At 52.2% G+C, this 12,375-nt stretch overlaps 1 protein-coding gene across 1 annotated transcript; it reads left to right on the top strand.

Moving 5' to 3' along the window:
• The first annotated feature begins 3,730 nt into the window (after positions 1-3,730).
• VAT1 (vesicle amine transport 1) lies at positions 3,731-12,060 on the top strand. Its single transcript, XM_084222339.1, has 6 exons — positions 3,731-4,124; positions 4,880-5,087; positions 5,417-5,587; positions 5,675-5,764; positions 6,681-6,922; positions 7,881-12,060. Exons 1-6 carry the CDS (start codon positions 3,792-3,794, stop codon positions 7,980-7,982), a joined length of 1,146 nt encoding a protein of 381 aa, XP_084078465.1. The 5' UTR covers positions 3,731-3,791; the 3' UTR covers positions 7,983-12,060.
• Positions 12,061-12,375: the final 315 nt, after the last annotated feature.

Genomic DNA, 12,375 nt, shown 5'->3' with positions numbered 1-12,375 from the left:
CCCAGCAGCTGATGTCCCAGAGATGCAGGGATGCAGGCTTCATGCTGAGCCCATTTCCCAGCAGCTGATGTCCCAGAGATGCAGGGATGCAGGCTTCATGCTGAGCCCATTTCCCAGCAGCTGATGTCCCAGAGATGCAGAGATGCAGGCTTCATGCTGAGCCCCCTTCCCAGCAGCTGATGTCCCAGAGATGCAGGGATGCAGGTTTCATGCTGAGCCCATTTCCCAGCAGCTGATGTTCCCCCAGGTGTGCTGGGGGTCCCAGCTCAGGGTGTGCCAGCTGCACATGCCCAGCCCCTGCCCTGCACACCAGCAGCTGCCAGCCTGCTCCCCAAAACAGCCTTACTCACACCAACTCCAGAGCAGCAGCAGGCCAGGGCTGACCTTAACCCAGTGAGAAAACAACCCCAGCAGGACACAAAGTGACATGGGGAAGGATTTACAGGGACAATGTTACTGACTGAGCTGATAAGGAAAAACTGACTCAGAAACACGAAAGAGACCAAGGCAGAAAGGGAGTCCTGCCCTTCCACAGGGACCTGCCTCTGTGCAGAAATGTCCCTGTCCTGTCCAAGCTGCTCCAGAGCCTCACACACCTGGAGCAGTCCCTCAGAAGAGGAATCTGACTTCCCAAATCCACTGCCTTCACTGACCACCCAGTCTCTGGGGATCATCCCTGAACTCTGGGGAGGATAGAGGCTCCCTTTGGGCCAGCATCCACCTTTGGTTTCATCCACCACAAGAGCCCTGACAGCTGTGAATGTAAATCACTGAAGGAAGAGAGGCTAGGAAAGCTCCTAGGAAGAGCAGTATGTCCCAGATTGCAAGGCAGGATGTATTCTATCACCATCTGTGTGGCAGTTGTCTTTGTCAAGTGGGCAGTTTGCCTTATCTCTATCTGAGTGATCACAATCCCTCCTCCCCCTGGGGAGACACCTGCTGATAACAGACTATTGAATGTCCCTGCCTGGCTGATAAGAGCTACAGCATCCCACTGGGAGATGTGAGCCCAGAGGGAGGAGCCAAGCATTCCTACCCAGATATAATCTGGAGGTTCTGACACACCAGCACAGCTTCCCACTGGATTCCCAGAGGAACAGCAGCTGCCTCTTCTTCCACTGGATCTTCAGAGGCAGACTGCACCCTTTTTCTACAGGATCTCTGCTCCAGCAGAACCACCCCTGACACTGCAGGAGGGCTGCAGCCACAATTCCATGGTACTCCTGCCAACACCCACAGGGTGTCAGGTTGAGTTCTGACTCTGTCAATGTTGTTCTAGTGTACTGCATTGTTTATTTTATCCTTTTATTTTCTTCCCTATTAAAGAACTGTTATTTCCTGCTCCCATAAGTTTTTTTTTTGCCTGAGAGCCCCTAAATTTAAAATTCATGGCAATTCAGAGGGGTGGGGAGGGTTTGCATTCTCCATTTCAGGGGAGGCTCCTGCCTTCCTTGGCTGGCACCTGGCTTTCCAAACCAAGGCACAGCAGAAGACAGAGGATGGTTTTGACTGTTTCTTTCTAATCTGGGCTGTGGGATGTGCCCACATATCTGGAAAGCACATCTGTATTTCCCAGAGCTGACCAACAGCAATCAAAGGGTGAAGCTGTACTGTGATCCTGCCGTGCAACTGGACACGATTTCCTCCTTGTTCCCACTGCAGCCACCCCAACACCCATAAATCTGCCACACACCATGAGCAGCCTGCCCCAGGCTCTGTCCTCCTGCCTCCTTTCCTGTCTTTGTGCTCCTCTTCCTGAGCAGTCCCAGGCGCTGCCAGGGTCAGGGCAGCCCAGCCTGAGCATCCTGCAGAGCACAGCCATGCAGAGCTCCTGCAGCCCAGCCTGGAGCATCCTGCAGGACACAGCCACAGCCATGCAGAGCTCCTGCAGCCCAGCCTGGAGCATCCTGCAGAGCACAGCCATGCAGAGCTCCTGCAGCCCAGCCTGAGCATCCTGCAGGACACAGGCACAGCCATGCAGAGCTCCTGCAGCCCAGCCTGGAGCATCCTGCAGAGCACAGGCACAGCCATGCAGAGCTCCTGCAGCTCAGCCTAGAGCATCCTGCAGAGCACAGGCACAGCCATGCAGAGCTCCTGCAGCCCAGCCTGAGCATCCTGCAGAGCAGAGCCATGCAGAGCTCCTGCAGCCCAGCCTGGAGCATCCTGCAGGACACAGGCACAGCCATGCAGAGCTCCTGCAGCACAGCTCAGCAGCTCACACCGGGCCTCCTGCAGCCAGCAAAGGCCCTGGAGATGCCAGTGTGAATAATGCCAATCACTTGTTTTTAAAATTTTTAAAGTTTAGTAGTCACAAAATGGTTATAAAAATAGGAATATAGTTAGAGTGTTAAAAATTTGGACAATTAGGATTATGACAATATGAGACAATAAAAACAAAGAGTTATGGACAGTCCAGGTACCTCTTTCTGAGGAAAATAAGCCCAAAAAGGACCCATGTTAACAGAGGATTAACCCTTAAAAGCAACAGCCTGTTGCATATTCATACACCTCACACATGATGCATCAATTCCATTCACACACAGGATTCTGTCTGGGCAGTGCCAGCTTCTTCCTCTGAATCCTGATGGTGTCTTCATGGCTGAGCAAGGCAGGAAGAAGTTTGTTTCTTCTGATAATGGAGCAATAAATTCTCTTTCTCTGAAAGATTTAGGTGTCCTGTAGCTGCTATCTCAGTGTGAGTCCTTTCTTTTAAAAAAGTATCCTATGTAGCATAGTTTCTATTTTAACCTTATGTTATAACCTAAAAGTATATTTAACACACTACTTAAGAAAATTAATACAGCATCACTTTCTAACACAACACATATCATATTCATTTTAATATTTGCCAAAAGCCAGTCATAAAATACGCATTTTTCACCAGGGTTTGCTGATCCGTGGGCCAGCCAGAGCTGCCACAGTGCTGGCAGTGCCCTGTGCAGGGTTTTGCTTGGCTTGGGAATGACAGAAATTTCCCAGCACACTGATTATCCTCGAGGTGGTTTGTGTTTTCTTTTTGGGCATGGATATTTTTCTGTTTCGGGGCCTCTCTGATTTGCTCGCTTGAGCAGTCTCCCTGCAGTGGCTGCGGGTTGTTAGGGACGGGCTCATCAAGATCAGATAAGCGAGGCGTGGATTCTGTTGTGCTCTGCACACACAAAATGGCACCGAATCGGCATTCCCGATGGAAATGGGAGTGTGCACACATTCCCGGTGCGACATCAGGGACCCGAGCAGTGAGCTCATGGGGGAGGCTGATGTCTGCTGACAGAAAGAGAGGCTGGATCCAGCGATCTGTCTGCACACGCTGCCGAATTTATTTGTCTTAAACTGCAGGATTAGAACTCAGTTCCTCCCTCCGACCTCTGTGGAGCCCGTGCCTCCTCCCTGCCGCAGAGCCGCTGAGCTCCCCGCAAGTGTCAGGATTTCCGCACTATAAATTAGAAAAGTAACTCAGGGAAATGATGCTCCAGCAAAACTGCCATTTCCACCATGTCCCCAGGAAGGACCCGAGCAGCGTGTTCGCTCGAAAGGAATCAATCAGGAAAACAAAAATAAATTTTAAAAAAAGAATATAAGTACAAAAAAAGGCGTGCGGAGGAGAAGATGCTCCGCGGCGGTACGGCAGGGGGAGCGGGCCCGGGGGCCGGCCGGGCTTCCCGCCCCGCCCGCCGCCGCCGCCGCTCGGCGCTGCCCCGCCCGAGCCGCTCCGCCCCCGCCGCGCCCCGGCCCTTCCCCGCCCGCCGCCGCCGCCGCCGCGCCCGCAGCCGCTCTCGCCGCTCCGCACCGCCATGTCCGCCGAGCCGGCCCCGGCCCCGGCCCCCGCCGCCCCCGAGCCGGTCCCCGGCCCCGAGCCGCCGGCGGGCGGCGGGGAGGCGGCGGAGCACCGGGCGCTGGTGCTGACGGGGTTCGGCGGCTACGACAAGGTGAAGGTGCAGGCGCGGCGCGGCGCGGAGCCGCGGCCCGGGGAGGTCTCGGTCAGCGTCCGCGCCTGCGGGCTCAACTTCGCCGACCTGATGGCGCGGCAGGGCCTGTACGACCGCCTGCCGCCGCCGCCCGTCTGCCCCGGCATGGAGTGCGCCGGCACCGTCCGCGCCCTCGGCGACGGCGTCCGCGACCGACAGGTGAGCGCGGCCCGGCCCGCCGGCCCCGAACCGGCCGAGGTGCCGAGCCCGCCCCGGGCCGCGCCCGCTGGCCCCGGGAGTCCCGGCGGGACCCGAGCGATCCGAGCCGCCGGGGATTCGGCGGCGGACAAAGGGCAGGGACAAAGGGGCAGGGCGGGCATCCCCCGGCCGGGGCCGCGCCGGGAGAACGGGAGCGCTGCCGCCCGACGGGCCCGTGCCGCGGGAGGAGCTGGGGAGGCCGTGTGCCTTAGATTCGGGAGGTTTTCCTCAGTTTGGACGTGCATTTTCCATGATTGATGCTACTAAGCGATTCCCAAAGGCTTCTGCCTCTTGGCAGGATGATGGCAGGGAGCAGCAGTAATATTTTTTGGTGTTTAGCTTGGGCAAGAAGGGCAGGACATGACCCTCATCCCTCTTGTGTTGTGGGGGATCCAGCACGAATCCAATGTCTGTTTGGGCAACCGCAGTTTGGGTTTGGGTACCGCTACAAAGCCAGAGCCTGGGGTGCCTGTGGTCTCTGGGGCTCCTGGTGCGTGCCCAGGTCTGTGGTGAGAGGTTCTGTGCTGCAGCCTCCCGGTGAGGAGGGGGTTAAACCAGCTGTGCTCTCCTGCCTGAGTCCAGGGCTGCTGCAGTCCCTGCAGACCTCTGCACAGAGAGCAGTGTGGATGCACTAGCTCTGACATAGCAAGGCTCTGTCTGATGGCTTCTGCCAGCCTCGGGGGCTTGTTTCAGACCACCTTGTCCTCTGATTTTAGGTTGGTGATAAGGTAATGGTGCTGGCCAGGTCAGGGCTCTGGCAAGAAGTGGTGAATGTGCCGGTCAGTCACACCTTCCCAATGCCTGAGGGGATGAGCTTCGAGGAAGCTGCTGCTCTTCTTGTCAACTACATCACTGCCTACATGATTCTGTTTGACTTTGGAAACCTGAGACCCAACCAGAGTGTCCTCATCCACATGGCTGCAGGTAAATAATTGTTGCCAGACCATGCTGAGACTCTTGGTTTCACCGTGCAGCTTCTGAATAAATGACATGGGTGAGGAAATGGTCAGAATGGGGCTGGACTGACAAAATGTCACCTGGCAGAGATGCAGGCTTTGTGCTGACCCCATTTCCCAGCAGCTGGGGTCAGTCTCTCCCAGTGTCCCAGGCACCAACCTCACCAGGCAGAGCCTCCATTCCCCAGGCTGCTGTGCTGTGTGGTTTGGTACAGGCAGGGATAATTTACCTACTCAGAAATTCTTCTGACTGCTGGGGCTGTTTGCTTCTAAATCTTTGATACTGCTGATTTTCAGGTGGTGTGGGAACTGCTGCCATCCAGCTGTGCAAGACTGTAGAAAATGTCACCATTTTTGGCACAGCATCTGCCTCCAAGCACGAGTCCCTCAAGGAGAGTGGAGTTGCTCACCCCATTGACTACAGAACCATGGATTATGCAGAGGAGGTCCGGAAAATCTCTCCCAAAGGTATGATGTGATGGAGGACTTGTGCAGCTGTCTTGCATTTCTTTCAATTGCAAAGAAGCTTCTGTTTACTTCCAATTCCCTCTCTAGGTGTTGACATTGTCCTGGACCCTCTGGGAGGAGCTGATACATCCAAAGCTTTTAACCTCTTGAAGCCGATGGGCAAACTCATCACTTATGGTGAGTGTGGGCAAAAAACTCAGGGGCTGTGTGATGGTGGAATGGGATCCAGAAATGCTCCATGGCTGCCAGGGACACTATTCCTCACTGCACCCTGTGTTTCAGTTCTTTTATTTCATCTTTTATTTCATTAAGGTCTTTAGGATGTTTTGGCTTGGTGAGGCACTGAGGGGGAGTGAGATTTGTGCCTTGTCCCCAGAGCTGTGTTCACAGCCTGCAAGGCTCTTTCCTCCCTCCCTCCCTGGTGAAATCTCTCTTGGAGTAAAAGCTGGTGCCTGCAGGGGAAGCTGGAATGTCCTCAGGGAGGAATACTGGCATAGCTGCTTTGTCTAAGCTGAGTTAATGCACAGCCTTGCTTTTCTTTTAGAGGATGTGTGGGAGATGAGGTTTGAGGCTACTGAATACTTATCTCTCCATTCCCCAGCCCTGGAACACTGTGATTTTGTCCCACAGACAAAGCCCTCACACAACCCCCAGTGGGATTCCAGACACTTGCAGCAGTGTGCTGCTTTGGTGTCCCAGCCACTGGAGCTTGTGATTCCCCTGGAGAAGCAGGGCTGGAGGAGAAGGGGAAAGTTGTCCTGCCAGCCTGGCTGGATGTCACTTGTAACCCTTTCTTACCTCTGCCAGCCCTCCTAGCTGCACTGCTGCTGCCTTAGGAGGGCCAAAGAGAGTAGGTGTTCTGCATTTCTGCAGGTCTCATGTGCATTTTTGCCACATGAGTGCTGATAATCCAAATTCTGCTTATCTTGAGGCTGAGGCAGGTGTCTGTTTCCATTGAGGGTCGACTGGGCAGGTCCTGCTGTGGTCAGTTCTCAGCTCTGTCCCTCACTGTGCCTGGTCTGAGCTGTTCCATGGGATGCCCATTGCCTCTTGTGTTGTGTTCCAGCTCACCTGTGCCTTGCCTTCTTTTCAGGTGTAGCAAACCTGCTCACTGGGCAGAAGAAGAACCTCATGGCCATGGCTAAAACCTGGTGGAACCAGTTCAGCATCACTGCCTTGCAGCTCCTGCACCAGAACAAGGCTGTGTGTGGCTACCACCTTGGATATATGGATGAAGAAGTTGAGCTTCTCAGAAGTGTTGTAGCCAAGCTGGTTAACCTGTACAGCCAAGGCAAAATCAAGCCCAAAATAGACTCTGTGTGGCCCTTTGACCAGGTGAGCCTGAGCTGACATACTGTACAGAGTGAGCACCTTGTCCATGGGGCCTGAACTGTTGAAAATGTCTAATAACCATCTGTTCCCAGGCATTCTGAGTCTGAGTTTTATTCCTTTTAAAATATTAAGGCTGAATAAAGTGGCTGGGCTGTTGTGCTCCAAAGCAGGGGGCTGGGCAGTGCCAGACAGTGTCCCTGTGGAGCAGGGCAGGTGCTCAGCTGTGCTCCTTGGGCAGCAGCAGCCAGGAGGGGGCTGGGTTGTACATCACACTGCAGCCTGCCCTGAGTAGCCTGTAATTAAGCAGACAGATGGGAAGGTTGTTGCTGCCCTTCCAAGAGTGCAAAAGAGCCCAGGCAGTGAAGCAGAATGAGGATATTAGAAGGGAGCAGCAGGTTTTCCAGCAGCTCTGCTGTGCTCAGGGTTATTGCATTGATGTGTCCAGGCAGAGCCAGGCTCTTCCCTTGGGAATGCTGGGGCAGGATCTGCTGCAGAGGAGCAAAGAATTTAGTGATGATAGTCAGTGTTCATACCTGAGAGCTAGTCTGATGCAAAAGCTTTGGTTCCAGGCCTGACCCAGGTGCTTAAAAACAATGATAAAAATGATACAATTCTGTGCATGTGCTGTTTTGTGTAGCTGGTGGAGGCTTTGTCCTGCTGGCAGATGGCTGGATTCCTCCCTTTGGAGAGTGAGACACCCTGCACTTCCACATTTGTGTGAGCAGAGCCTCCTTGTGTGTGTCAAGGTTGGGCTGTGTGAATTCTTGATAGTTTCCTATAGGCCTGCTGGGGTAGTTGGCCAGGTCTGTCCAAAACACACCTGAATGCTTGGGACTGGCTTGAACTCCAGGAAAGCTGTCTCCCAGTTATCAGACTGCTCTGGGGGTGCTGAGGGGCCCAGGAGGGGCATGGATGCTCTCTGCAGTGCGTGGGGGTCTTACCAGACTCCTTTTGCTTCCAGGTGGCAGAGGCTATGAAGCAGATGCAAGAAAAGAAGAATGTTGGAAAAGTCATCCTGGTTCCTGAAGCACCCAAGGAAGAATCTAAAAAAGCAGAGAACTAAGGAGAAGAGATGAATGCAGATTATGAATTCGTGGTTTAACTCCCTGATCTCTTTGGGACCTGGAAATGGACAGATCAGTATCTCCCATCTTTCACCAGTACAAGAACATCATGGTTATCATTCAGATGAGGTTTGCATGCTCTTGTTGTGACTGACCCTTTGCCAGATATGCCTCCTGCTCTCTCTTTTGAGGCCTCTTTATTTCATACTGCTTTCTAACCACTTGTTTCTCCACTGAATTTCCAGACTAACCTCTTTTTTCTCAGGCAGTGAGGCTGAAGCTTCCAAGCAGTTGGTGGCTAACAACTGCACAGCCTGTCACTGTAAAGTCAAGGCACAATGTACTGTAACAACTGCCAAGTGTCTCTGCAGAAACTGAGCCCTGCTGAAGCGTTTGCACTGTCAGCTTTGGGAAGCCTGTTCAGCAGAGGATTGGCCAAATGTAGGATGTTTTCTCCACAGCCAAAGGAAAACCACAGCTGGCCTAGTTTCATTCAAGCAGGGGTTTCTCTTCTGTTCACACTAACCCAGCTCTATTCCCTCTGCTTTTTGTAGGCCACTAACACAGCCAGATATTAACAGCTCATGTTTTGCCTTGGCCATCCTGGCAATTTGGAGTCTATTGCAGATCATACTCCATTTGCAGTCACTTCTCTGTGCAGTCTGTAAATACCCTGACAGGCTGGGCTGGGCTATGCTTGACTAGAGAAGAAAAGTTTCAATTAGATAACCTGATCCTGTCCATTTTCTATTTCCAAATTGTATAGAGAGATCTGAGCAGTGTCTGATTCTTAGAGACCATAAGGATTCAACTGTGTCTCAAACAACTGGAAAATTGATGTTGGCTCTGTGCTTTATTATGTTGGGCTCCAAGTTGGTATTGTTAGGGCTTCACCCTTGTCTTTGTATTTCCAAGGGCTGCAGTGTTGAATTGGACTTCACTGAGGTGGAAACAAAATAATCCCCTATTAATGCTTTGTGCAGTGCCCTGTGCACTGAGGAGGTGTTGCAGTTTGGGAAGGAACTTTCAAGAGCCACTCCTGTGGGCTGGCTGCCCAGTGGCCTGGGCTGGCTCTCCCTGTGGCCAAGCTGTTGCCAGGGTAGCAGTTGGATGCTGAACAGCCCAGCTGTGTGTCAATGTGCCTCTTTACCTGCACATTCTGAGCAGTTCTCCATTGTCTCCTAGCTCATCTGCTGCAGCAGGGCTTGACTCTTCCCCCCTGAATCTGTGTCTTGGGGCTCCAGCACTGAGGGTTTAGGAGCTGCCTGGGATGCTCCTCCCTATACCAGAACTGTTTCCTCTTCTACTTTTCTTCCCTTGTGTGTATTTGGAAACAGAGCTGTGTAGAGACCCAAGCCCAGCTCTGTGAGCACCTTGAGCCCTGGCTGATGCTGTCCTTCAGCCCACCTTGAGCCCTGGCTGATGCTGTCCTTCAGCCCACCTTGAGCCCTGGCTGATGCTCTCCTTCCCACTGCACCCTCCTTGCAGCTCTGGTGCTCTCAGTGCTTACTTGGCATAGGTTGTAGGTGTGGCCTTTGGGCTTCATTTTGGATTTGAAATGGTAAACCCAAGGGCACTAAGAAGAGCTGCCCATCATGGAAAAACTTGTGCTTCAGAAGCAAAACCTTGAGATTAGAATCCTGCTTAACTAGCCCACAGGGAGGGCCCAGGGCTCAAGGAGGGCAGGTACCCACTGGGCACAGGGCTGGGCACAGGGCTGGGCACACAGCCCCATCACCACCCAAGAGAGCCCATGCCACACAGGGCTGGAGTTCCCCTCTGAATTCTCCCTCAGCCTGCTCAGTGGGATTCCTGGCTGCCAGTGCAGCTTGGGGTTCAGGTGCTTGGGTTCAGTCCAGAGTTCTTTGGAAATGCAGAGTTCTTTAGAAATGCACTGGCACAGCTTCCAGGGGTTTTCCCCTGGCTAATTTTAAGTATTGCAACAATCCTGTTCCCTTCAGCCTCAGAGGAGTGCTGGAGTCCTCTCACAGATCCCTGTCAGTTCATCTCTTGAACTTCATAAACACAGGCTGATGGAACTCTCAAGCACAACTTTTTACCTTTCTGAATCCAAAATCTTGCTGCTTCTTTCAACCTGCCCTGTTGTGCTGATTTAGATTGAATCCAACACTGTCCTAATGCTGCTTTACCAGGTGTGAAAACAGAAGGACTGTTTAAATTGCTGAAATGGAAAGTCTGGACCTGTTCCTCTGAGAAACTGGACTTCACCTTGATGCCAGGGCAGCATGCTCAAAAGGCACACAACCCTGCACATCTTCTGATTGTAAAAGGGAAAGCTGTTATAGCTGTTATGGTGTGTTTCATAGCAACATCCTTTCTCTCCCTGCTTTTTCCTGAGCCAATCTCGTGCTCAGTGCCTTATGTGGATGGCCTTGGGTCAGGCAGTGTGGCAGGGCTCTCAGAGCTCCCACCAGACCCCTCTGCCCTGCTGCCTCCTGTGTGCCACAGCAAACAGCATCTCAGTGCCTTCTGCTACATGACTAGGAAGTCACTGGGGCCTTTTCCATTCTGGCCTTTCAAAGTATTGCCAAAACACTGTTTTGACTCTTATTAGCTCTGTTTTGTGAACACTGGTGATGTTGTTGGACTTTCCATGAGTTAGCTGTTCTCTCCCCAGGTGCTCCAGCCTTTCTGGGGCTGACCTGGTGCTTCTGTACCCCCCAGTCCCTGATACCTGTTGTAAAGCTCTTGTCTTTCCCAGGGCAGCTGTTTGGCTCCAGGGTGAGGCTTTATCAGCTGCTCCAGCCTTGGCTCTTTAGAAACAATCCTAGCTCCTGGCTCTTTTTGGGCTCACATGTCTTTCTATGTAGAAATTCCAGAAGCCCTTATCAAGGCAGGAGTGCCGAGCAGTTACTGCCTGTTCGAGGTCAGCACTGACTATTCTGTGTCTCTTGGTAGCAACAGTGTTTTCTACAGGAAGACCGAGATTAAATGTAACCTTGCAATCCTCTGCCCCTGCTCAAAGTTCTGCTCCTGGTGGGTGTGGTTGGTTGTATTTTGGTTTTTTACTTTTCTTTTTTATGGGCCAGTTAAGTATAGAACCTGTGTGAAACAACTTCAAGTGTCTTAATCCAGTTAACCAGCCAGTTTGTGTACTGAGGACCAAAGCAAAAAAACCAAAATGAAACCCTAGGATAAAAATCATTCCATTCAATGTTCCTTGTTTAGGGCAAGGTTGTGCTACTGATGAACTGGGAGATTCCTGTACTTAATCATGTGTGCCATTCCAGAAGTGCAATTTAATGTTTATTTTACTGATTGTCTTGACTCAAAGGTTGTGCCATGAGGAGTCCAAGTGGAAGTGTAAGGAGTTGGTGAGTGGAGGAGGCACCCCCAGCCCCGCCTGCTGCAGGGGGCTCGGTGCCAGTGCCTCTCCTGTCATTGCTGTAGTGGCCTCCCAGCCTGGTGCTGCTGGTCTTGGACAAAATTCAACTCCTTTGCTATCACCAGGCAGCAGTTCCCAATTTTTGACTCTCTGAAGCTCACTTGTGTTGCAAGCTGACTGCAGGAGGGGAAGGGAGCAGAGGTGGCCCCTGCCCAGTGCTCTGGGCAGGAGTTCAGCTCTGGGTTTTGTTTCAGACACCTGTATTAAACTAGAATGGATTGGCCAGGGAGAAGTAAGAAGCACTGTGGGTGTGAGGCTTCAGCTGGTGCAGGCTCCTGCCTGCTGACAGCTGCTACCATAGGTGTTAAACCACTCGGGTTGCCTGAAGCCTCTGGTGTGCTGAGCCCTCGTGATGGCAAAGTGTTATTGGCAAGTAGTACATGAGCATGATGTGAAATGTGTTAGACTCTGAGTGAGCCTCTTGCAGCATATGGTCTGGTCTGTACTGTCTGAATTGTGTTGATTTGCAGATTTGTGATACGAGTGCTGCTCATCCTACAGACACATAGCAAATCTTTTGTTTAAAAAATATATTTCGCTTTTTTGTGTAACCAAGTTGGACAGAAGACAACTGTGCCACTGCTGTTTACATCACTACAATGTGTACTGCTCCTCTGTCAAATGTTACCATATGCCTTATGTGTTTCAAATGTTAATTAAAAGCATAACAAAACCTTCCACAGCATGCTGCTCAGGTTTCTGTTGTGAACCCTCTGCCCACAGCAGATTCAGTTGACAAAGTGTAAAGCTCCCAGCAGGAGGAGATTGCCTCTGCTCTCAGGGACAACTCTTAATTGCTGGCTTGAGTGTTCCTGACACTCATGCTGGAGGGCAGCCATGGTGATTTTTATTTGTGAAGCCTTTACCTGGGCTCTGCACTTCATAGCTGGGTGTGTCAGTAGCCAGGTGGGACTCAAGTGGGTGCCTGTGCTGAGGGTAAGACAAGGCATGAACAGCCACTACCAAACATGAGAATAAATCCAGTT

Source organism: Fringilla coelebs, assembly GCF_963513975.1.
Source record: "Fringilla coelebs genome assembly, chromosome: 27".
NCBI lineage: Eukaryota > Metazoa > Chordata > Aves > Passeriformes > Fringillidae > Fringilla > Fringilla coelebs.
Note: the sequence above shows the minus strand (reverse complement) of the source record. Positions and strands in the feature narration are given on the sequence as shown.